Source organism: Pelodiscus sinensis, chromosome 1 (genome assembly GCF_052426305.1).
Source record: "Pelodiscus sinensis isolate ZL-2025 chromosome 1, ASM5242630v1, whole genome shotgun sequence".
Classification (NCBI taxonomy): Eukaryota; Metazoa; Chordata; order Testudines; family Trionychidae; genus Pelodiscus; species Pelodiscus sinensis.
In genome coordinates, this window is record NC_143052.1 from 242,039,151 (window position 1) to 242,066,191 (window position 27,041).

Here is a 27,041-nt window from a genome sequence, read left to right on the forward strand (position 1 = left end):
CTCGGCCATCGCTGGGCACTAAAATAAAGTGAATTCAACATGAATAAATAATGAAACTGAAAGTATCTTGCACACAATATCGCTCAAAAAACCTGATTATGCGAACTAATTTTGTCGCAATAATAGCTGCAAATGACCTGAAACAATTTTTAAAAATTCTTATGATTTCTTAAGTTAAACTTACCTGAATATAGTGTGCAAATATATCCACTTATGGTAGAGAGATTGTTGCTTTTAATGTTTCCTCTTCAGAATATTCGCCTGCGAATCCGTTTCTCCCGGAAGGGGGGGGGGGCTTTTCCCCCTGCTCTCCCCTTCCTCTGCACGCTGTCCTCCCCTCCTGCTTGCCACCGCTCACTCCTTCCCCCCCCGGGCGGAAGGAGTCACCTTTTTAAAGTTCCCGCCGGGGTTCACGTTCCCCCGCACGTCGCCGGGCGGGCGTTACCACCACCGCCCATCCTGCCCCCTGATTGGCCGGCTGCCCTGTCAGTCTGGGCGGGGGAACGCCGCCCGTGCTAACCCCCGCCCCCTGCGCCGTTTGCCGCCGCGCGGCCGCTTGTCAGCGGAGCGGCCCTCTTCTCCTGCCCCGGCGCGGCGTGAGTACACGCCGCACACCCCTGACAGGGTCCCCCCCCGCGGCAAGAAGGGCCCGTTCGGCGGCGCCCCAGGGACGGGCGGGGGTCGCCTCGTCACACCGGCACACGGAAGAAGGCGGGGCCAGACAAAAAGGTCTCCACGGGCCGGATGAGAGGGCCTCGCGGGCCGCATCCGGCCCGCGGGCCGTAGTTTGGAGACCCCTGATTTAAGAGATTTAACAAATATTCAAAAATTTGATTTTTTTAAATGCCAGTAAGAGGCCAGAGTTAACATTACAGATTTAAACATCTATAATATATTTCAATACTATATTTAAAAATAAAACATTAGTAAGTTCAGGAGATATGTAATATTTTTACAAAATAAAACCCCCGTAAATCTCCACACATACTCTTCAGCAAAACCTTGGAGTTTAATACTTTTTAACCAACTTTCCTAAAAAGTTACCTATAGATGCAAAGAAAATGATGGCAAGAAAGTCACGTATTGGTTCAATACAGGACATAACCTCTTCAGTAATCATGTGACCCTGAGAAGAGATTAATGCTCCAGCTAAGAAGCATCCCAATTCCATTGAAACATCCAAAAGTTCTGTGATCTGTAAAGAAGAATGGAAAGTTTATTGCTATTCTCTGGCTGTTGTAAATTATTATGACATTTCACTGTTAGAGATTACAGAAATATTGCTTTCAGGTTTAATATATTACTGCTTCTCAATACAATTTCAACAATTAAAGGAATTTATAAGATTTATTTCAATATATTATTGTATTTACTGTGGTTATCTAGATTAGTAAACTAGAGACATTCTTTAGAAACATAATGTAAATTTTCCATACCACACTTCTTGTATCATGCTCCAAGGCTAATATCTAGCTCCACTGACATACACTGATTTCAACAGACATTGGATTTCACCCAACTAAACTAATTAAAACCAGTACACTTCCTGCCAATTGTTAAACAAAGATAAATATTCTGAATGTATAATCTATGATGAGACCATGGCCTTGATTTAACAAAAGATTTAAGAATGTGCTTAAATTCCATTTAAGAACATGTTTAAGTGCTTTGTTGAACAGGGATGAATTTAAGCATGTACACATAAGTGCTTGGCCAAAGTGAAGCCTAATATTAAACTTGAAAGATGTTAGCAATAAAAGAGTAATGTACTTGCTTGTTTATTATCTATGGCATTAAAAAGAAAATGGAACAAATATGTATGTCAAAAGTCCAGCTTGAGCTTACAGAAACAAAGAAATTGCACAATGCAAAACAAAGACAACATTCTTAATATTCACACAGTGAGCAGCACTTTTATCATATAAAAATAGAGATACTAGCGTGTAGTCATTTACATGATTAACCAATAAGCCTGGTCTTATTGGTTAATCCTAATGTCCACATTCACCGCCCCCTCTACACTTGCTGCCTCTGATACAGGGAGGCAGGAGCCAGTGTCCATGGGAAACTGGCTTTTACATTGGCTCCCAGTGTGTTCTGGCTCCCACAGAACCACCTACCCTCAGCACTGCTGCCTCTCAGAGAGGCAGTAACACGAGGGTGGTGGGGAGGACAGATGGGAGCCAGTACGCACAGGGAGCTAGCTTTTAAGATGGCTCTCCACACAAGCTGGCTTCCACAGAGCTGCCTGCCCTCCCCTACCTCCCACAGAGGCAGCAGCATGGGTAGGAAGGGCAAGAAGGAGCCAGTGCTCGGAGGGAACCAGCTTAAAAGCAAGGAAATTGCACTTTGCAAAATGAAGACAACGTTTTGAGTGTTCACATAGTAAGCAGCACTTTTATCATACATCAAATAAGGATGTTAGCATGTAGTTGTTTACACTATTATCCAATAAACCTGGTTTATCAGTTAATCCTAATGTCCACACACACACACACACACACACACAAAAGTGGACTTTTGTTGACAAAACTATACATGCGTCTACTCTACCGCCGAGTTCTGTCAACATAACATCGACAGAACTTGGCAGTTTTGTCAACGGTGGTAAACCTCATTCTACAAGGAATAATGCCTTTTGTCAACAGAGTTCTGTCGACAGAAGGCGTTATTGCATCTACACTGTCCTTTGCGTCTACACTCTCACGTTCACAAAGCAGCTTGCTTTATCGACAGAACTGGATGTAGTCTAGATGCTCTTTACTGACAGAAGCTTTGTCGACAAAACTTCTGTCAACAAAAGCCTGTAGTCTAGATGTACCCCAAGAGAGGAAGGACAGATAATGGAGTGGATGAGAACACCACAGATTAGTTAAGAGAGGTAACTATTTTTTCTTCAAGTTCTTGTTCACGTTAATTCCAATCAAGTGACCCCCCAAGCTACTCCTAAGGAGGTGCAGTCTGAGTTAGCACATTATGGGTTGTCGAACTGCTCTACCTACAGCACCATCTTTTCTTGCCTACTGGTCAATGGCATAGTGCGGTATGAAAGTATGGATTGAAGGCCAAGTTGTAGCCCTATATATGTCCTGAATTGAAACTTGGGCATGGGAGTCCAGTGGCTTAGGTGGGGGAAGGCTTTGCCAGCCTGGCCCTGCCCACACTCCACACCGAGAATGCCTGCTATAGGCATTCTGGGGTCGGAGTGTTGCTGCTCCCAGCACCCACCATGCCTGCTGTTCCGGGGGCCAGGGAGACTTGGGCCACGCGGCCTCTTCTCTCCCTGCTGCTCCAGGATCTGGGGAGGCTTGGCCCAGCTGTTCGGAAGGGCTGGGAGGCTCAGGCCAACTGAGGAGACATGGCTCCTTCCCTCCCTGCTGCTCCAGGGAGGCTGGGGCGCGCGCTCTTCCCCTCCTGTGATGGTGGGGGGGGGGGGCGTATGTACTCAGTGGGATGCTCTTCCTCCTCCCCTCCCTGTGGTAGGGGTGGGGCCTCAGCACAGGTGGCGGGGCTGTAGATGCAGCTTGGAGCCTGCCTCCCCCAGGCTCAGCTGCATGGACTGCCCATGAACCTGCTAACAGAGTGGGAGAGATGCCTGTCCCTTGGTATGTAGACGGTGGCCATGAATCAGAACACACCAAGGAATGACGCCAACAATTTGGTGCTGAGGAACACTGAGCTTTGTGCTTTGGTGCTAGCCACACTTTGGGCACTGCCCACACTAGTGAGAATGCTGGGAATCTGTCGAATCCGACTGGTGCCTTGTCCTGTGCCAGTCTGGAGTGGAGCAACACCTCATCATAGCAGGCTTCCCTCATGAGGGCAACTGCATGGCCAGTGCTGGAAGCATAGGGACCTCCACCCAAGGGAGAGAGGCTGTTAGTTTAATTAAGTCTCTGGCAGTCTCAAAGTTATTGGGTGTTGTAGGCTTGACCAACTCCACCTCTTCAATATTGGTGGGGAGCCATCACAGCTGCAGGATTTAACAGTGCCTGGGCTGCCAGAGTCAACAGTGTTGCTTCCTTTTGTTTGAGAGTCTCTGGCCAGTGGGGGACCTAGTGGAGTTGTGAGGGGAGTGACCCCTATCCCTTCTATTGTGCCTGGTGGGGGTTAGGGAGGTCTAAGAGAGCTAAGGCTAAGCCTCCCACTACAGTGCCAGGGATTTATGGTGTTACAACTCCTTAACAGAGTTCTTATCTGCACCATGTCACACACTGAAACCAAAGCACCCCACACCAAAGAACTGGGGCCCGGGTATGGATGTAATAGTGTAGTCAATTAACAAACTGATAAGCAAAAGGCTATAGGTTAATGCTGTAGACTACACACATTTCCCTCCCCCCGTCCCACTTGCCAGTACATTTTTTAGCAGACTGGCCAGCAGCTTTGCTCAGTCATGGCTCACACTGGGTCCGGGATCTACCACTGCTGCAGCTTTGCATTCAAAGTGTATTAGGAGCCAGGCAGGCAGGCAGGTCAGCTCAGTTCCAACTTACGCTAGGTCTAGGAGCTCAGACTGCCCCTCAATAGGAGCTACTACCACATTGTGCTGCTTCCTCTTTATCAGAGGCAGCAATGCAAGGCAACGGGCAGCCAGTCAACAAGGGGAGCTGGTTTTTAAAGTATCTCCCCCTTGAGGATCAGCTCCTGCCTGGCTTCCTGCACTGTTGCCTCTGATACAGAGGCAGTAGTGCAGAATGGCAAAGGGCTCTTTGGGAGTGAGGCCAGAGCACATTGGCTGCCAGTCCCGCCCCCAGGGAGCCTAGAATAGTCGACTAACCGATAAGAATTCATGAAGTTAATCAACTATTCAATTTACTAATATTTAACATCCCTAGGCCCAGGTGCTCAAGCTCCACTGGTTTAACTTCAACTTCCATGAGAAACTGCTTCAAGTGAATGTCCCTTTCTTTTTCTGTGTGAAGTTTAAATGATTTGCAAATCTTGCAATGATCTGCCTGATTAGCTTCGCCCAAGCAGCGTCGATAGGAGTCATGGGGATCACTATTAGGCACAGGCTTACAGCACAAACCACAAGCCTTAAAACCCTGGGCTTGTGGCACTACTGAGGCAGGCAGTAGTAAACGAACCACCGCCCTAACTAATAAACTTCACTAAACAATTAATAATGAAACAATTAACAACTAAAAACACCAACTACTAAAACTAGAAGAACTAGGCTAGCATGTATTTATGAACAAGTGGACAGTATTCCAACACTGTCACAGATAGTAACAAGGAACTGAGGGGCAGTCAGATCTGCAGGGTCATATATAGCAGTGTCTCTCAACTTTTTTTTTTTTTTTATAAAATAAAGTACCCCCTTTAAAAAAAAAAAAAAAAATGTAAGTACCCCCTGTACCTACAGTTTTCAGACAAATTGTTTTTCTACCAGTGCAACACATTTGTTTAAACAACTTAATCATAGCCAGGCAGCCTATTAAATTTTTGGGTGTAAAAAGTGCAAAAATAAAGTGCTGTAAAACTTAAAACAAAAATTCAGTTTTCTCCAAATTTCATACCCTGCTTCTTGTCTTGTACTATTAGTTCCAAATCATTAACTTGGAGAGCTGAAACAGTGATCTAAAGCATGGTAACACCAGTAAAAATTCAAAAAGCATGAACAGATTCTGCAAATCCATATCAGTGCTACTTCAAACTCACAGTTCATAAAAGATTATGGGTCACAGCAACTCTGTTCTCAGACTGCTCTACTAGATGAGTGGAATATCAAGCATTAAATTAATGGAGGGGACACTGGGACAAGAGAAATATACCTCTAAGGTCTATCAAGAACATATTAAAATTTAATTTGTGTATGTGTCTAAAAAAACTACAATGGCTTCAAGTAGCTTTTAAAGAAAAAAGTCTGCATAAAAAAGTACCCTCACAAAAAGAAACAAATAATTTGTAGTAAAGACTACTGGCTTACAAATTTAATGGCAAAACAAGCGTGACAAACAAAAGTCTAATTTATTTTATTTCAGTATCTCAAACTCCTTCTCAAATTATTTTTCAAATTTGTTTAAAAAAAACAAAACATACCTCAGAAAACCCAAAGAAAACCAAACCAGTTTTCTGCACCAGAAAATAAGATTTTAAACTTTCAGAAAATTGGGGCACATAGCAAGGACTAACAGATCTTTACTTGCACCTCATGCTAATATGATAATTTGCACAAGTAGTTTGAAAATTATTTGTTGCAACTGAATTTGAGTTTATTTAGATTAAATAAAATTAAAATTACTGAATCTCAACTCCTAATCAATTACTTCTTATCACTTTTCAGTAGAACTTGAAATTGATAGATGTTTTGATCTTCCATGCATTTGAGTTTTGGTTTTAAAATACTAATTACAGAACTGTGGAAATATGCAACAAAGGTTAAATGTGCTAACTTTTTTTTTCATATCTCATATTAAATTGCACATCAAAGACATAAAAAAGTTTTTTTAAAGATTACCGTTAACATAAGAAAGATGAAAGCAGATATTCCTAAAATGAGGATTTCTTTATTCCCTTTACTCTCTGCATGCAACTTACGATAATATGGTCCTATGAGATAAGTCTTTATAACAAGACAGATAAGAAAAACAGCAGCCAAAAAAAAGAGAATTTGGCCAATCAGTATCAGTATTCTCAGTATTTCCATGACAATGCTAGGAAAGAAAAAAAGAAAATATGTTATTTTACCTGTTCTGTTGCCTTTAAGCCAGTTTCCTCCAAATGAAAAATCTAATAGCAAAGATAGACATTTTCTAATTTTCAAAATACAGTGCACCCAGTAATCCCTGCTAATGTCTATTTTATAGTCCATAATAGCCTGTATTGGCTGATTTTCAGGGCACAGCATATGGCTCAATAATTTACTGAGGCTTATATTTAAACAGAATGATTATGGGATATAGTGAGATGGAAAGCCTTTAATTTTATGACAACAAATAATTTTTTCCATCGTTTGCTTGTATGTGAAGTATTGGGGTAATATTATACATCTACATAATGCAAAAGTGCACATAGCACTGGATGGCCATGTTTTGAGAAACCCACATTAAAAACTCTAAATACAGTTTTGTCATCATCATACATAGATCTATAAGCTTATGGGTGGGCAAATTCTATAAGGCACAAAACAATGAAGCCATTTTGAGAGACAAAGTTCATAAATAAATACATTTTGAAATCTCTTTACCTGGAATAAGTGCTGGCTCCTGCTTGAATAAGGGTTGGCATAACAGCTATAAATAAACCAAGCTGTACATCCTGCATTACCAGCATGCCAAGCAGTACACTACTGTAATCAATATCACCTGTTTGTCAGAAAAAGAAAATGATAAAAATGTAGCTTGATGCAGACTGAATATTTAGCAGCATCTGTAACAATGTCAGAAGTAACCATATATCGAGAGTCTTCGTTGGCCTGAAGATATAGAACACAGTGTTATACTTTATATTTTTATCAACTATAATAATCTAAATATGGAAATAATTATAAGTCATTTATCATGTATTAAAAACAAATTTTCTAAAGCCAGCTGATCAGCTGTTAATATTTCAAGGACGATAAAGCCATTGCAGAGAAGCTAAATGATTTTTTTGCATCAGTATTCACGGCTGAGGATGTTGGGGAGATTCCCAAATTAAAAAACATAGTAAGAGACCTAAAAAAGAGTCATTGTGGCTTAACCACCATGTAAAAGAAGCAGAGAGGGACAAAAAAGCATCTTTCAAGAAGTGGAAGTCCAATCCTAGTGAGATAAATAGAAAGGAACATAAACACTGTCAAATTAAGTGTAAAAATGTAATAAGAAAAGCAAAAAAAGATTTTGAGAACAGCTAGCCAAAAACTCAAAAAGAAATAGCAAAACGTTTTTTAAGTACATTAGAAGCAGGAAGCCTGCTAAAAAACCAGTGGGCTCCCTAGACAATCGATACACAAAAGGAGCAGTCAAGGACAATGAAGTCATTGCGGAGAAACTATTATCTGTGGTTTGTAATCTATCCTTTAAAATGGCTTCCGTACCTAATGACTGGAAGATAGCTAAAGTGACACCAATATTTAAAAAGGGCTCTAGAGGTGATCCTAGCAATTACAGACTGGTAAGTCTAACTTCAGTAATGGGCGAATTAGTCAAAACAATGGTAAAGAATAAAATTGTGAGGCACGTAGAAGAACATAATTTGTTGAACAAAAGTCAACATGGTTTCTGTAAAGGGAAATCATGTCTTACTAATCTAGAGTTCTTTGAAGGGGTTAACAAACATGCAGACAAGGGGGATCCAGTAGATATAGTATACTTAGATTTTCAGAAAGCCTTGACAAGGTCCCTCACCAAAGGCTCTTGTGTAAATTACATTGTCATGGGATAAGAGGGAAGGTCCTTTCATGGATTAAGAACTGGTTAAAAGACAGGAAACAAAGGGTAGGAATAAATGGTAAATTTTCAGAATGGAGAGGGGTCACTAGTCATGTCCCCCAAGGGTCAGTCCTGGGACCAATCCTGTTCAACTTATTCATAAATGATCTGGAGAAAGGGGTAAGCAGTGAGGTGGTAAAGTTTGCAGATGATATTAAACTGTTTAAGATAGTCAAGAGAGAAGCAGACTGTAAAGAACTTCAAAAAGATCTCACCAAACTGAGTGACTGGGCAACAAAATGACAAATGAAATTTAATGTGGATAAGTGTAAAGTAATGCACATTGGAAAAAATAACCCCAACTATATGTACAGTATGATGGGGGCTAATTTGGCTACGACAAATCAGGAAAGAGATCTTGGAGTTATCATGGATAGTTCTCTGAAAACTTCCACAGTGTGCAGCGGCGGTCAAAAAGGCAAATAGGATGTTAGGAACTATTAAGAAAGGGATAGAAAATAAGACACAGAATATCTTACTGCCCCTGTATAAAACTATGGTATGCCCACATCTTGAATACTGTGTACAGATGTGGTCTCCTCACCTCAAAAAAGGTATTTTGGCCTTGGAAAGGGTTCAGAAAGGGGCAACTAAAATGATTAGGAGTTTGGAACGGGTCCCATATGAGGAGAGGATAAAGCAACTGGGACTTTTCAGTTTAGAAAAGAGGAGACTGAGGGGGGATATGATAGAAGTATATAAAATCATGAGTGATGTGGAGAGGGTGAATAAAGAAAAGTTATTCATTAGTTCCCATAATATAAGGACTAGAGGACACCAAATGAAATTAATGGGTAGCAGGTTTAAAACTAATAAAAGAAAGTTCTTCACACAGCATGTAGTCAACTTGTAGAATTCCTTGCCAGAGGAGGCTGTGAAGGCTAGAACTATAACAGAGTTTAAAGAGAAGCGAGATAAATTCATGGCGGTTAGGTCCAAAAAGGCTATTAGCCAGGGGGTAGGAATGGTGTACCTGGCCTCTGTTTGTCAGAGGCTGGAGATGGATGGCACGAGACAAATCACTTGATCATTGTCTTCGGTCCACCCCCTCTGGGGCACCTGGTACTGGCCACTGTTGGCAGACAGGCTACTGGGCTATATGGACCTTAGGTCTGACCCAGTACAGCCGTTATGTTCATTTCTATTTTGGAAACTAGTCAAGATGATGTAAAATGATAGACACAGAAGCCTGATGAATAGACATAGCATGCATAAAATATTTCTTTTAAGTTTTATGCAGAGGAGTGTGAATGATCTAAATCAGTGTCCATTAAGAAGTGCTGCAGTGTGTTTCTTTTTAGTTACAGTAGAACTTTTTGAGAGGAAAGAAAGGGGATGGGCTAAAAACCCTTTTTTGAAAGATCCCGTACTCATTTTTTCAGGAGTACAGGATCTTTTTAAAAAGGGGGGGGGGGGAATTCCCCAAAAGAACCACGTCTAGACTGCGGTTTCACTTTCAAAATACCCTTTTTTTGAAACCGCCATCAGATATGAATATGCAAATAAAGTGAGAGATATTTAAATCCGTGCTTCATTTGCACTTTCGATCTGCCTAATTTACATCCCTCTTTCGAAAGAGGGAAGTAGTCTAGACTCTAGATGAGACCTTAGTCTGTATGATCTGTCTGGTTTTTATTATTTCTGTCTGCTGTATAATTAATTTTGCTAGGTGTAAATCAACTAAGGTGGTGGGGTATGATTGGCCAGGTAATTCTGTTACCATATGTAATGATTGGTTAGTAAAATTATACTAAAATAATTGGTTACGGTATAGCTAAGCAGGATTCAAGTTTCACTATATAAACTGGGATCCAAGGAGACCAACATGAAAGGAAAAGAGGGGGAAAGAGGAAAGGATGAAAGAAACAGAAGAAGAAGGAAAGACCCTGCAAGAACTCACCTCCAAGACCCAGCCTATGACCAGAGCTGCCAGAATTCCTCTGCATGACCATGACATGCAGCAACCAGGATCCAAAGAGGCTGACCTTGCCTGACCTACTGGGAAAGTTTGCCTGCCTTTATCAGGGTTGGAGAGCATGACACTGCATGTGTATTCTGCTTGTTTGGTAATTGTCAATAAATAGAGAATAAGGATATTACTGAGTATGGCTCCTTCAGTGGCAAAAGATCCTGCAGATCCACAGGAGGTTGTACTTTGAGCCATTGGAATTGGGGAAAGGTGTCTCCCCTTAGTGTGTGAATGACAGAGAAACCTGTGCAGGTAACAGGTGGCCCTGACAGAAGGTTTTCAACAGCTCAGTAGGACTCTATTGACCTACTCAGAGCAAGCTTGCTCCTCAGTATTCAGCCACTGAGTTTCCAGACTATCGGATGAACACAACTTAGGTTTAAATGGAGCTGGCAACCACGGGGTCAGGAGATCAGGTCTAGGTACGGTGGAAGTAGTAACAGGGTTTCCACTGAAAGGTCTAAAGGGGGATGATATCTGGCCATACTTGGTCTATGAGGATGACTCACACTCATTTCTACTTAGTGATAGAAATGTAGCCGTGTTAGTCTGGGGTAGTTGAAGCAAAATGCAGGACAATGTAGCACTTTAAAGACTAACAAGATGGTTTATTAGATGATGAGCTTTCGTGGGCCAGACCCACTTCCTCAGATCAAATAGTGGAAGAAAGTAGTCACAACCATATATACCAAAGGATACAATTAAAAAAAATGAACAAATATGAAAAGGACAAATCACATTGCAGAACAGAAGAGGGATGCGGGGGGGTGGGAAGGGGGAGGAAGGAAGGTAAGTGTCTGTGAATTGCTGATATTAAAGGTAGGGAGAGTGGGATGTTTGTGAGTTAATGGTATTACAGGTGATAATTGGGGAAACTGTCTTGGTAATGGGTGAGAAAGTTCAAATTCTTGTTAAGTCCTTGTTGGCAAGTGTCGAATTTTAACATGAATGACAGTTCAGAGGATTCCCTTTCAAGTGCAGATGTAAAAGGTCTTTGTAGCAGAATGCAGGTGGCTAAGTCATTTAGAGAGTCATTAAATTACTCTCTAAATGACTTAGCCACCTGCATTCTGCTACAAAGACCTTTTACATCTGCACTTGAAAGGGAATCCTCTGAACTGTCATTCATGTTAAAAATCGACACTTGCCAACAAGGACTTAACAAGAATTTGAACTTTCTCACCCATTACCAAGACAGTTTCCCCAATTATCACCTGTAATACCATTAACTCACAAACATCCCACTCTCCCTACCTTTAATATCAGCAATTCACAGACACTTACCTTCCTTCCTCCCCCTTCCCACCCCCCCGCATCCCTCTTCTGTTCTGCAATGTGATTTGTCCTTTTCATATTTGTTCATTTTTTTTAATTGTATCCTTTGGTATATATGGTTGTGACTACTTTCTTCCACTATTTGATCTGAGGAAGTGGGTCTGGCCCACGAAGCTCATCATCTAATAAACCATCTTGTTAGTCTTTAAAGTGCTACATTGTCCTGCATTTTGCTTCATTTCTACTTGATCTTCATCAGACCTTTCTGAATTAGCAAGGTAGGAGGGAATGCATAAAACAGGTGATTTATCCATAACTGGGAAGTGTCAGGGAGATCCTGTGTTGTGGCCTCCCAAAGAGCAGAACTGATGACATGTCTTGCTGCGGGTAGCAAATAGATCTATAAGGGGAATCCCCCACAGTTGGAAGATGTCCAGTTGGAAGATGTCTAGCTAGAGGGTAAGAGGAAAAAGATGTGCTGAGGTATCTGCCAGCTGATCCTGCATTCCTAGAAGGTAGGCTGCTTCTTACCTTAGTTTAATTAAATTGCTGAGGGGATTGTACTGTTGACTTTGAGCTTTTCATCAAAACAAGTGGTTCAAAGTCCCTGAGAGTTTAGAGCTGATCTCTATTGATCCTGTTATGGAGGTTGCTGGAAAGGGCCTATGTCTGAACCCTCTGCTCTTCCTCCATTGTTTATCTTGCTTGACTAGTTGGGCGAAGTAGCAGCCAATTTCTTGGGGCCTGTAGTTTTTTCTGGATACAGCTGGGATATCATCATTGGCAATCCCCTAATTCAAGGATGATCTCTATCCCAGATTTGCATTTGGGTCCTGAGATGACTCAGGACCCCAATCCTGGAACCACAGATCCACCCACAGTGAATACAGACATTTCCTGCTAAGTCAGCTGCCTACTGGGAGAAAGTTCTTTAATTTTCTTTCCTTCTCTCTCCTTCTATTCAGATTAAAAGGCAATGTATACAGACCAGAAATTTAAAGATCAACTTATCAGAGGGGTAGCTGTGTTAGTTTGAATCTGCATGCATCTGACGAAGTGGGTCTTTGCCCACGAAAGCTTATGCTCCAGTCAATCTGCTAAGTCTATAAGGTGCCACAGGACTCCTCGTCGCTTTTAAAGGTCAACTTAAGAATCTTTAAGGCTATGCGGTCCATTTCCTCTGAAAAGAGCAATGACCCTTCAAAGGGATGTCTTGGAAGATTTGTTGTATAGGTTGAATCTGGGACTCTGGGCCAGCAACACCCATGGTGTGGAAGGAAGAGCCACAGATGTTGTTGGACAAGAGAGACCCAGAGGTGAGGTGCAGAAGTCAACTAGAAGTCCCGTGAGTGCTGGGGAGCCCCAGGTGAGCTGGCAGAAGCTGGTCCTGTGGTAGGTGGGGAGTCCAGCCTTGGAGAGCCCTAGGCTGGGGAGTCCTGTGGCAACTGAAAGGGATCCTCGGTCCTGACCGGGAACCCCAGCAGCAGTGGAGCCAGCACCATCTGGGAGGAATCCCCAGTTCTGACTGGGAACCCAGGTGGCAGCTGAGCCAGCGGCAGGTGGGGAGAATCCTCAGCTGGAACCCCAGTGGAAGTGGGGCCAGTGACGGCAGGCAGGGAGATCCCTGGGTAGAGAAGGGCCAGCAAGGGGATCCCTGGCAGGAACAGGAATGGTGCTGGCCAGAGGGAAGCCCTGGCCCCGATCCAGAACCCGAGCGGCAGCAGGGCCAGTGAGAAGCCCCACTCTGGCTGGGAACCATGGTGGAGAGGGGCTGGTGGTGGCTGGGGGGAATTCCAGCCAGAGGAGGGAGCCCCAGCATGAGGCCAGCAGGGGAAGGGAAATCCACACGCCAGGGATGCCTATAGCCCAGAGAGGAGCCTTGACCTCCTGTGGTTTGGGACCACTCAGGTTCCGAGGATGTTGGACCAGGTAGGTCCAAACTGTACCTCACGAAAAAACCCTGAGGACTGTCACTACAAGCCCCTGTGCATAGCTACAGAAGTGGCCATTCATCTGGCTGTGGAATCAGCAGCATCGGGAACTGCTTGATAGAAGGCCAGTGCCACTGTCTTCCCTTCTTCAATTAAGGATGAGAACTCTTGTCTAGACTCCTGGGGGGACAACAAGTCCTTACGGATTCCCACATATTAAAATTATAGCTTTCTGGTTCACTATGCAGAACTCTAGGAGACCGTGGAGTGGGCCTTCCAGCCAAAAATGTCCAATATCTTTGGTTTTTTCGCTTTGGGCATGGACTCCATTTGACCTTGTTAATCCCTTTAGTTGGCAGCCTCCACAACCAGAGACACGGGGAGAGAGTGCAAGAAAAGATACACATACCCTTTATCCAGTAAAAAGTATTTATATTCTGTACATTTTACCATAAAAGGGATGGAAGGAAGGGTTTGCCATAGTACCCTGACTGGGTCCATAATGACCTCGATAAGTTGGAGTCACTCTACAGGGGCCCACAAAATATCTAAAAGGCTATTTGTTGTCTCTGAACACCTCTGTCTGTATTCCCAAGTTTGGGATTACCCACTTTAACAAATCGTAGTATGCTTTGTGATCATTTTTGTGGTAGAGACCCCTCTGCTGTCAACACCAGCTTGTCTTGGGAGGACAAGAAGAAGGCTATGACAAACTGAGGAATCTGTCAGTTCTTCAGTGTCAGCAAACACTACTTGCGGTACTTCTTCCTGAGGCTTTGTGCCGGGCAGAGGTGAAAGAGAGCTAGTGAGGTGCTTTGGTAAGAACTGGCTGCCAGGCCAGCCTACTCAGAGACAACTTTTGTTCCCCCATCAGCAGCCCTGTCAATAGGGTCTGTCAGTGCTTCACTGTCCCTTTTGCCTGGGGACAAAAGTGGTAGGGAGGTTAAAGCCCCTTAAATTCCAGTTCGCCCAACTGCCCTGGGCCCTGCGTTTTGGGGGCCCCGGGTGGCCCAGTGGACTAGCAGCAGACCTAGCATTGGCAGCAGGAGTTATGCTCAGCCCCACATTCACCAGGGGCAGTGGGACACAGAGCAACCCAGCCCTAGCCTGTTTCACGCCCCCAGCTCTCAGACATGTTGCTCAGGGGAGGGAGCTTGAGGGAAGGAGAGGAACTGCCCTTCACACTTACTAGTGGCAGGAAATGGAGTGACATGGTTGAGAGCCGGGTCACTCCACTTCCCACTGCTGCTTCCAGTGAGTGTTGGTCTGAGTGCTGCTGATACTAGAATAGGCCCCCCACTAATCCCCTGGGGGATTAGTTGTGTCACTTGGGGGAGGGTGTGGAATGGGTGCAGAAAGGAGGCAAAGCAGGGATGGGAAGAGGTGGGTGGGGATGGTGCTTGGGATGGATGCAGGGATTGTCCTGGTTACCTCCCATTGTCGGAAGACAGGATACAAGCTAGATGGACCTTTGGTCTGACCCAGTATGGCTGTTTTTATGTTCTTAGCAGGGTGGGGTTCAGGTGGAGGGTTCTGTATGGGGGTTGTGGTTGCAGAGAGGAGAGATTCATTGGAGAGGTTAGATGCACAGGAGTTAGGTGGATGGGGGAGCAGCTTCCCATACAGTGATCCCTCCCTCCATAGCTGAACAGTGATGAGGGCAGGGTGCTGTGGAACCTCCTGCAGTTTTGGGAGGATTCTGGGAGTGGGTGTGGCCCAGCCCCAGTTGCTCCTTGAAGCGGGAGAGGAAGTCCTATCCTCCCCAGTCTCTAGCCCAGACAGAACTAGCAGCGGAGCCAAGCACAAGGTAGCGCATCTGCTACGCCCCCCACCCCTCAGAGTGATTTATTTTAGTGGCAAAGCAACAGGGTCATGCTGCTGGAAGATCATTGTTTTCTGTAGAGAACCAAAACAAATCTGTGGGGGATATGAATTCTGTGGACACAGAGTGGTGCAGAATTCTCAGAGGAGTAATTGTTTGACCTGATCAACCTTTAATACTGGTAATGATAAATGAGAAGTAAACAATAAATTAAGAATCAGAGAAGCCAGGCTGACTCGTATAGCTGGCAGTTTGAAAACAAAACCAACCCGCCTCCCATCCCCCCCCACACCTTTTTGCTTGTAAAATGAGCAAATAATTCATGGAAATAGTTAACCATGAAATTCACACCTGGCATTTTTAGTCACAGAGTAGAATTACACTACAAGAATTGTTTAAGAATAGAAATGCATTTCTTTTAAAAGGAAAAAACTTAGAAAATGCATTTCTTAGAAAATGCATAAGAAGTGCATAATTTTAGGAAAAGTTCCAGAAACAGAGTCCTGAAATGTCCGTTCCTAATTTTCTTTAATTAGTTAAACTTCCTTTAATTAGTTAAAAAAATATTCACCAAGAATGCTGTCTTATCTATCCTGTAGCATATCCATCTACATGAAGCTAAAAATATTTTGGGGGAAACTACATTATCTTGCCTCAGACTGCAGGAAGACGGTGCAAGCTATTGCGTCAGGCCATACGTCCCTCATGGCAGATACACAGTAGCATTCTTAAATTTGGTACTTTAACATAACCATAAAAAACCATCTGGTGGTTCAAAGGGTTAAAATCAGTGTGAGTGAAGAAGGACCTCATAAAAGGGAACATCTCTCTCTCTCTCTCTCTCTCTCTCTCTCTCTCTCTCTCTCTCAAAAAAAAAATTCATGCAGACGACAAAGTGAGGTTATCACATCACTCTGCAACCCACCTGCCTCCTCCCTACTCCTGTTTCCCCCGTGCTCGGGAGCTGGTGCTGCCATGCCACGGCCTCCCTCCTCTTTGATGCTGGGGGAGGGGGGAGGGAAGAGCTGGGGCAGCCACGCCATAGCTTCGGCCCCCCCCTCAGGGACCAGAGGGAAAGAGTGCAGGACCTGGTGCAGCCTCAACCCACCCCACCCCACCCCAGGTGGCTGGGGGAAGGAAGCCAGGGCTGGCACGGCCTCAGACCTGCCTAATGGCCGGGGTCAGGGGGGTGGGAGGGACAGGACTAGGAAGAAGAGGCAGAGCCAGGGCTGCCATGGCTCTGCCTGGCCTTCTCTGGCAGCCAGGGGGAGAGCCAGGGCTGCTTACCCCCAGAGAGAGGAGGGTTGGTGAGCATAGCAAACAGGGGGCATAGCCCCCTAGTTATCTATTAAGATACTTCTATAGGCATTTTAGAGCAAGCGGGCCTGTGGAAACATACAAGAACAAGTAAGCACCAATAATATTCCATGCTCCCCATCAAATTAGTACATTATAGAGTAATGGCAGTGCTCTTTTTTCTATTTTTGTCTCAGGTCATCAGTATGAAGATCAATCATTTTGAGAATTTATTATAGGCTGTCCTCACGATCAGTCCAAGATATGTTCCATAAAATATGTACTTATAACATAACTTAAAGCGGGGAATTTTTTTCCCCCACAGCTGACTTCCATTTGGACTAATTGTTTTGGGGAGTTTTTTGTGTGTGACTTTAAGGGCAGGGAATGTGAGTACGTGTAGAAACACATCAGTTTCTACAAGCATCAACAACTTAAGTGTGGAGCACATGTATACTAGGGCGACTTACAGCAGGGATGCCCTGTACAAGCCATTTTTTAACAGTGCTGTCATTGGCACAATCCATTGCACCTACCTTCTTTATCTCCTCGGGCACACCCTACAAGGAATCTGGATACTAAGGGTGTGCTGGATAAAGACAAACAGGTAGAAATGAAGACGCTCTGTGTTGGTCTAATCTGTAGTAAATGTCCCCATAGTAAGCCAAAAGCAATCATCAGAAGTGTCATGTAACAGGGTCCTTGCAAAGATATCTTCCACACCTTGAGGATAACACACACAGAAATTTGTATTGTATAATCTGAGGATTGATGAATGTTACATTGATTTTTATGCAAATAAGTATTAAAAGAGATCCATGTGAATTTGGGCTGCAGAGCTATTCATAGAATAGCCCATCGCTACACAACTCTAACTAATTGGTAGACAGTATCCAGTGTTGGGTGCCTCATTAGATGAATTAGACAACCTGGATGGAGTTCAACGAAGAGAAATGAAAATAATTTTAGGGCTAGATGGCCTGACATAGCAACTGAATTATACAAATACCAAGTAGGCAGAGGAATTATTTAGCATAATGCAAAGGATTATAAGTAGCAATAATGGAATACAATTAAGACAAACAGTTAAATATCAGGAAAATCCTCTCAAATGTGAGAGCTAATATGAGAAATGAGAAACCCCATTCCCCAAAATTATTTAAAACTAGACAGAACAAAGCACTAGAAAATATACTGTAGCTCAATCCAGCAATGGAAAGGTATGGACTAGTACATGGTTTAATAGGTCTTTATATTTAACACCTGTAATTTATGAGTAGCTAGTGAAGATAATTTTATATTATCATTAAACTGATACCCATATAACTGTCCACATATCAGTAAAATAGACCTCCTTTTATGTGATCTCACCGACTTGCAACCCTCAGTCTAAAACAAACATAAGCCATGCAAAATGTGTCTTTTCAACTATTACTGTTATTTGTATTACTGTGCTAGTTTTAATAATTTATTTTGAAACAATATATTTTCCATTATTAAAAATAATGTATCTTAATCTTTAGGGCTGTCAAGCGATTAAAAAATTTAATTGCGATTAATCATGTGTGCCTCCCCTTTGAAATGCTGTGGCAGCGTTCCAACGGAGCAGTGCTGCATGGAGCCCAGAATAAGCTAGAGTCCCCAGCTGACTCTGGATTCCATGCAGCGCTGCCCCTTGGAAGCGCCACTGCAGTGTTTCCAAGGGGCAGCACATTAGGAGCCTGGGATCAGCTGGGGACTCCAGCTGATCCCCAGCTCCGCTGTTGCAAAACTCCTTTGAAGCGCTGGAGCAGCACTTCAAAGGGGCTCCGCTTGAACTGCCCCTTTGCAGTGCCATTTTGGTGCTTTAAAAGGACAGCGCATTAGGAGCCTCGGATCAGCTCAGGACTCCAGCTGATCCCTGGCTCCGCTTGCGCTGCCCCTTTGAAGCGCTGGAGTGGCATGTCAAAGGGGCAGTGCAGCATTAACGCCTGCGATTAATGCGTTAAAAAAATTAACGTGTTCATCCTGTCCTGCGTTGATCGCAGGCGTTAACGCAGGACAATTGACAGCCCTATTAATCTTACATCATAAAATTAGCCGCAGTTCCCGATTCTCCATATTAAGTCAACTTTTCTTTAATATATTTATCCCCTTTTTGTTGAAGTCTGACTGTCCCAATATATAAAATAGTTTATTCTATGGTATATGCCTAACCAAGGGCCAACTGGTTCTAACAACGCATTTCATTCAGTACACTTTTATGTTAAAAATCCATCATGTGGGGCACTGGTCTCCAACCTTTTCAAGAATATGGACCCCTTTTCAATCTATTAAAATTTTATGCCCCCTTCCCCCAACAGTATAGCTGTGCCTACTGTCTGCACATCCCTCAGCACACGCTGCTTCCCCAGCAGCATCCTTCAGCCCACTGGAGAAGTAGCATGGACTGACTGATGTGCCGGCTGCCGGCATGAAGCGTCTCAGTTCAGCTGCAGGGAAGCAATGCAGGTTGCAGGACGTGCTGGCTGAGAGAGGATCCACACAGACCCCTTACAGTACCACTGTGAACCCCTGGTCACAAGTTGGGAACCACTGATGTGGGGTTAATACATTAACTATACCTTCCAGGACACATGCCAACATCATAACACTGTGATGTCTACAATATCGATGTGAAAGGTTGACTGGTAAGCATCACCCTTAACCAGTGGGAATTGGAGTAGCTCCCTGCATCCGGAACAGCGATTGTCTGCAGCAGGCCCGGGTGCGTCACAGGCAGCCCCTGCTTGCAGCGTGTTGCAGGCAGGGGCTATTCTAGATGCCCAGCACAGTCCCTGTCCATGGAGGCGCTGGAGTAGTTCCCTGCCGAAGCAGCTCCCCTTAGTTAACCCGTTAAACAAAAATTCAACTTTACGTTTAACCTGTTAACCAATTACACAGGATTTTACATCCCTAGTTTACAACTCTGCAACTGGATTCAAACATCACAATATTACTGGATTGTACTGCAGTAAATGTGTGTGTCTTAATTTCCTGGACATCATGAACGGTTCTGTAAAAAATCAAAAGGGATATTATAATAGGCTCTAGGATAACATTTCTTTGCATTCTTTCTCCTCCACCTGTCTCCTCCTTCGCTCCCAATATCTGAGGAAACAACCAGAGATATTTCTCTTACTTTTAAAAATCATGGTCAAACAACATTAAGATGTATTGCAGACAGACTTTTAAATGCTGAAATATCGGATAACTTCAACCTCACCAATCAAATTTGAAATGCATAAGTTTTACAAAAAATACCTTTCTTAGCCTTTCAGGGGAAAACTCCAGACCAACTAGAAATAGAGTGAAGAACACACCAAACTCTCCTAATGTCTCGACTTGTACAATAGACTGCAAAACAAGAATAATAAAGGTTTGGTGTACTAGTTTGCTTACTATGATACAATCACATTTACATTCCAGTTTTAGCTATGCTGTATTATGGGACATATAGGATGGTAAATATACAAATTTTTAGACCAGTAGTATCCAAATTGTAGTCTGTGGAGCACTTTCTAGTAGTTGCATGGTGCTGGCTTTCTGTTCACAACTATTTCTAAAGGTGGCCAGCTCTTTTGCACAAAGATTAATTACAAAAAATAAAGAACCTGAATACCTGCCTCTTTCTAGGGTTGTTGCTATAGAAGGAGTGGTGAAAAAGGAACATATGCTACCCTCAGGAATAGGAGCCACTAGTCATCAATAGGAGACAAATGTCCAGAGGAGTGGTAAAAAAAATAATAAAGCAGCTGGGGAACATTTCCAGAGAAGGAAACCAACCAGCAAAGAAGCAGGTGCAGAACAAAGACAAGGGGAACAGGTGGCAGAGAAGCATGTACAGGGTGCAGCAAGAGGAGAGAACAACAGATGGTAGGAAGAGATTAAATGAAGAGCAAAAGTAGGCATTAGGGTTTTTTCTACAAGTGACTGTTCATTAGATAACTAAAAATAAAAAAAATCTTCCTTGCAGCAACTACTAGAGCAATTACTTAGAAAAGTGACTGGGAACAACACAGATGATGGCCTGTGCAACTGCAAAGTGGTGTTGTTCTGCAAGATAACCTCTCTATTAATATGTGGTGCATGTTGAAAATTATAGCAGACCTCTGACCCTGTTCTAAAACATCTTTATTACTAAACAGTCAAAATTTTAAGCATGTTTCTACTATAAGTTTATGGACATTATCTTTTTAAAAATTACATATTCATTTACTGTCTTCTTTCCAATTTTCAATCCCTCACTGTAATAGGGTGCGCTCACCTCTCATGAGTGCCCCCTGACTGAGTATGACTACACTCATTCAGTTTGTGGTGGCTCTTCAGTGACTTGGCCCTCCGGCCAGGAGACACACTGTCTATATGTAAAATAAAGCAAACCCCTTCTGGGGTACATCTCCAACAGAGGCCTTTTTCGGTGCTCTCTAGTGTCTGTTTATCCCCACCAGAGTGGAAAAACTAGAGTGGTGACCCAGAGCTCCTTCCTTGGACGCAACGTCTTTACCCTCTTAGGGCCTTTCTGGTCACAACTCTCCAGCTGGGCTGCTACACTTTAGTTATCCTTTTGGGATACCTGGAAGTCCAGGCCTCTTCCCGCAGTGTCTAATAAGGGGGTTTGAAGGGACCACCTGGACCCTTCAACTCTGGGTCCCAGCCCAGGGCCTCTGTATATAGCAGTTGTCTGCCATGTCCATTTAAATAACTATGTCGCTGCTATAACTCCCTGAGCCACTTCCCCATGGCTCCAGCACATTCTTCACCCTTCCTTGTGGGCCTTTTCCCAGGGAAGTCCCAGCAAACAGCCCACAGCACTATCTGCTCTTCTCCAGCTCTAGCAGGGCACTGAATTGGCTCTGGTCCTACAGCTCTATATACACTAGCTTGCTGGGCCCTGATTGGCTGCTTCTCACATAATTGCTCCAGGGAATTTAGAGGACTTCTCTACTGCTTTTTTCTAGGGCAGGGTGTTGCAGGGCCACAAAGCCTCCAGCAGAGATTCTTGGGGCCTAGCTCTCTGTAATTAGCCTGGGGGGGGGGGAAAAACCTCTCTCTGATTTAAAAAAAAAAATTGAAAAATTCTGTCCTTCCAGGGTGGAAAAAAAGCTCGAAAAAGGAATGAATGCTAATGGATCTGGAATCAGAAGGCAAATAAAAAGAACATATGATGCAGTGTCTTTACAATTCTATGATTTTCTGGGGCCTGCCTCATGATTTTTGAAGAATGAAAGTTGACAATACTATAAATTGTTACAAAATTATTAAAGCAACCCTAAAAATGAAGGCAGGTATAAAAATATACAAGGCTATGTCTACACAGCACTGTTATTTTGGAATAACTGACGTTATTCTGAAATAACAGTCTGCATCTACACTACAAGCAGTTATTTTGATATAATGTCGAGCTGGAGGACTTCTTACTCTGACTCCTGTAAGCCTCATTGTACGAGGAGTAAGGGAAGTTGGAGGAAGCGTGCTCTCCTAATTTCCTACTATGTAGACTATTTCAATTTAAACTACACAATTGACAAAGCTCAAGTTCAGTAGCTTATTTTGGCTTTACCCCTGCTGTGTAGACGTGCCCCAAGAGTCCCACTCTCTTACCTTAATGCTGTTTAATCCTGATGGTCCCAAGAGTACTCCACAAATGATGTATCCAAACATGGTTGGCAATCCTATCATTGTGCACAGCCAACCACATGGCAAAGATAACATTCCTATCATCACAATATCCTAGCGTATAAAATTGATAAATATATTTATATAAAAGTAATGTGGAAATTAGGTGAAATTAACAGCTATTCCTAACCATTACATTTAGTGGCAATGTTCAATGCATGTTTCAGATATGACTGAATGAAGCTTCAAAACTCATATGGAGTAAGCAGCATCACTGCCACTTGCACATTAAGAAACTAAGGAAAAGAGCTGTATATTGTAAATTTAATAGACCTTGCCTGTTTTTGAAAATGAGATAACAAAAAAGTAATTTCTTTAAAACCTGTAACTATGTTGTATATTAGACAACTCTGGAAAGCTGCTTTCAGCAGACAAGTCAAATAAAGATCTGACACAAAAATGAAATAACGATATGTCAAAAGTTTTTGGCTCAGAGGAGATTTAATTCTGCCATGTCTCTCTTTGACCTAATGCAATGAAGCTTCCGTAAAAGAGAAATACAAGGAAATATTGAAGGAAGAACTAAATCCATAATAATAAAAAGTATCAGCCAGAAGTAGCTCATATTCCCAAATGAAAACCAATTGTGGCAAAATAATTCAAAATGAATAATGTTGAGAATGCTAATGAACCATGTATATCAAAGCATTTATATTTGCAATAGTAATGAGACCTTCCAAACTGGAGTATCTGAAATACAGAAACAGATTTACATTCTAAACTCTGGATTCATCAGTCTGGAATCAGTCCCTTGCAGAAAAGAATGATGAGGGTGCAAAGATTGTGCATCACCACCATAGATTCATTGGAACTGCTAATTGATCTAAAGATTGAGGGTCCTGGTACAAGAGGATGCTCTAAGACCCTTTTAGGCAATGGTTCACAGTCCTGATGAAAGGGAACTAACAAAAATGTGTATTTGGGAGAGACAGAGCAAGACCAAGAATCCTTTACACTAAAACATTTATGCATTTGACTATTACTTCTGCTGAAAACTCACATGAGAATAAATTATACAAGTTTTCCAGACTGGTATTATCAGATGGTAGACATTTTTAATTTTAAACTACAATCTTAGTATGTACAATACAAAGGGCTGAAAGGAGATTAGCGCCTTTGTCTTGTCTGACAAAATTTATGTTAAAATATTTAGATGATTTGCTTTTAAAAGTTATAGATTGATAAGAGTTTTCTGAACATGTAACATTGAGCAATGCTAAGTCTTTGATAAGGGAAGATAAATGGAATTTGAGAACTTTTCCATTTACCAAATCACAATAGACAATATTCTAAAAAAAGTGTAACAATTTACCTTTATGAAATGGTGATCAGCACGAGGGATGGTAGAATCCCTGGGCTTGGTAAGTATATACTGATTGTTTTGGGAATCAATAAGCATGCTTAGACCCAAGTTATCTTCTACTTCTCTTTTTGAAATATTTCTCTTGGAGTCTGCTTCATCTTCTTCCACCCTTAACACTGCTTCAAAATTAACACCTCTCACCTGGCAGAAAGAAAGCATTTCTCATGAGAGATTGAGATTGTTTTTGTAAAAGTATGTTTTTGTAAAAGTATCTGCTTTTTATATAACAAATGTATAAACAAGTTCAAATATTGATTAAATATTGAGGGTTTGTTGTAATAAAAGTAATACAATTAAGAAATTAGGGAATAAAGACATTGATGAGCAGGCAGGGGATATCAGTGTTGGAAGGGAGGCCAAGTGTATAACGCGCCAGATTGGAATTCAGGAGAATTCTATTCCTGGCTCTGCTACTGATCTATTGAGTGACCTTAGGCAAGTCACTTAACTACCTGTACCTCAGTTTCCCATATGTAAAATGGAGATAAAACTGATCATTCTAAAGCACTGAGATTTACAGGTGAAAGACACTACATAAGCACTAACAACGAGAAGTCCTGTAGCTTTTGTGGGCAAAGACCCACTTCATCTTTGCCCAAGAAAGCTTATGCTCCACTAAATCTGTTAGTCTATAAGGGGTCACAGAACTTCTTGTTGTTTTTGCAGATTCAGACTAACACAGCTACCCCTCTGATACATAAGCACTGGTATTAATTGAGTGTTAAGGAGCATCTGCTGGGCCAATATTAAAACATTTGGATTTTGTCTCCTAAAGGAGTATTTATTGCATATGGATTGCACATGACAAAGTACTATTTGCCTGTTTTATGTGTGTTTGCTGTTCTCTTGTATAAGAGGCTTAACAGCATTATTTTCCTCTCCTTTTTATCCACTGGTTATATTTGGATGAAAACAGAGAACTGGTAATCTAAACATAAATTAACAGTGTTATTTTCCTTATAAAAGTGTGGTGGTAGCTCACTTTGGTAAAATTACATGTTTTGGTTTAAGAAAAACTACAAGAAAATATTGAATGCGTCCTGCTAACCTAAAGTGGGATACTGAGAAGACTTCAGATTGGAACTTTATTCCTTCTCCCCCAAGGACATAGTGTGAATATGAATAAAGAAAAGAAATACATTAGAGAAAAAGGAACAATACATTGGCTCTTGCCATTTAGCAGGAAGTGTAGCATGAAAGGGGTGTGCAGACAAACCTGGCCTCCTTCCACACAGCCTGATTCCATAAGGAGGTACTACTACTAGCAGGGTAACAGAACACAATGCTGTTGCCAACACACCATGGTCACTGATGCTCCTGCAGAACCCCCAACTACAAGGATATCCCAGCCTAGAGTAGGGAAAAACATAACATCTTGTTGCTTCCCAACAGGAGGCCTTCACAAAGGGGGCTTATATAGGCCCCATCTGCCTCCTAAAAGGCAACTTCCTGTCCCCCAGAACATAACTCATGAACTGCACAGAGTACTTGCCAGGAACTGCAAGCCAACAAAAGCCTTTCCCACCAGAATAAAACCCTTCCAAAAGTAGAAGCCAAGGCCAAAAAGCTGTATCCTTATGTTAAGATAACAGCACTGACTGAAGAAACTCTAAGGCATGGAGAAATGGAAGCGCTCCCTACTTCAACACACACACCTAAGTATTATTTCTTTCTCCCAGACCCCCCACAGCCACATAGTCATTGCAAGTAGCCCAAGAGACTGAAAACAGATTAAATTCAAGTGGAAAAAAAGCCACTGCAAACTCAGAGAAGTGTGTCATGCCCTTACCTTGTACACTATTCCTTTTTCCAGACTGTGAAACCTAATTTCAAGGGTTCTCCTTCTCCCATTATGTTCTCAACAAAAATGGAGAAAACAAATCAGAAATAAAAATGGAGACTAATTTTAAAAGGGTTATCCTGAATTCTGAGAGCCTAGAGGACCCCAAATAACATTGTGCTAGAGGACAGTGAATGTTATGTCAACATCATGACGTACAACCATGTTCCACAAAATAAAAGCGACAATCATGTTTAAAATGTCCAGTCCAAAAGAAAACATTTGCTATGATAAGGAAGTGGTAAGGAAGATGATTGACAGTACCTACTTCACGGCAAGCAGCAATACTAGCACTAAATAAACTATTTCTTCTGTGGAATTCGGAGGACAAGATACATACATAATAAGGTTGAATATTTTATATTTGTCACTAAATTACTACCACGATTACATCTGACATAAAAGCAATGCTTAGTTCATATTAAAAATTAAAGTATATGAATTAAAAAGCAGAATGATTTCTAGAATGTCACTTAACTGATTTGTTATCATCAAAGGCATGTTCTTCTATTTCTTCTTCCAGCCTATCGGCTGCTTTTCTAACATCTTCAAGAATTTCATCAAGTATGGACAGGCTTTTATTTTGATGCTGCATGTTCTTAAGGGCTTCAACCTGATGTTTTTCTGCTGCTAAAAGTTCAATATATTCTGTTTCCTCCTGTTGGATTTTATAGCAAATAAGAATGAAGTTTTTATTTGATCTTTCAAGTGAACACATTTATTAATACCTGTTTTAAAACAAACCATATTACAAGAATTAGAACTTCATAGCAAATTTTATGAAAACTCTGAGCCTTTAAAGTTGTTTTTCTATCTTTTAATTTGTTATTCGAAAAGTCTCATCCACCCATTCTTACAGTTCCTCTGTTCTTTTATAACATTTAGAAGTAGCAGCAAAGCTGAGGAGCAGGGAATATCACAGAGGGGACACCTTAAGAAACTCTCTACAGGTTGGACCTCCGTGGTCCTGTCCCCTCAGTACCTGACTGGCCCCGAACAAGGGAATTTGCTGGACTAGGGGGCCGGCCTCCCAGTCCCATGCTACTATGCTTCCGGCCCCAGCTGGCTCCCCTTGGCTTTAGCCGGCAGTGACCCAGAGCTCCTGGCTATGCAGTGACACCCTCAGTCCCAAGATTCCCAGGTGCGCTGCCAGACTTCCCTGCCATGGGGCTCCCCTCACTGCCAAAGTCCCCTATCCCAGGGCTTTCAGCCACACTGCGGGACGCCCTGTGCTGCCTGAGTCCCCTGCCACCATGCTCCTCCTGCCACCTCAGCCCCTTGTCCCAGGGCGGATTCCCTGTGCCTGGACTTTCTGGTCCAGGAACATCCATGGTCCAGTCTGGACCAGAGAGCCCTGGTTTAAGGGGTACAACCTGTACAAGATATATTAATTCCAAAGCCAAGTACAAGTGAAAAAAATATATTTTAGCA

General features: G+C 42.5%; 1 protein-coding gene across 2 annotated transcripts in view; it reads right to left on the minus strand.

Moving 5' to 3' along the window:
• Positions 1-27,041, minus strand: part of SLC9D1 (solute carrier family 9 member D1) — a 65,205-nt gene that overhangs the window by 13,082 nt on the left and 25,082 nt on the right. For both annotated transcript variants that reach the window (XM_006138936.5, XM_006138935.5), the window contains exons 3-10: positions 26,089-26,268; positions 23,720-23,911; positions 22,333-22,461; positions 19,993-20,085; positions 17,247-17,433; positions 7,193-7,310; positions 6,464-6,659; positions 1,045-1,195 (exon numbers count right to left, since the gene is read on the minus strand). In XM_006138936.5, coding sequence (XP_006138998.1) covers positions 1,045-1,195; positions 6,464-6,659; positions 7,193-7,310; positions 17,247-17,433; positions 19,993-20,085; positions 22,333-22,461; positions 23,720-23,911; positions 26,089-26,268 — 1,246 coding nt within the window. The remainder of the gene's footprint in view (positions 1-1,044; positions 1,196-6,463; positions 6,660-7,192; positions 7,311-17,246; positions 17,434-19,992; positions 20,086-22,332; positions 22,462-23,719; positions 23,912-26,088; positions 26,269-27,041) is intronic.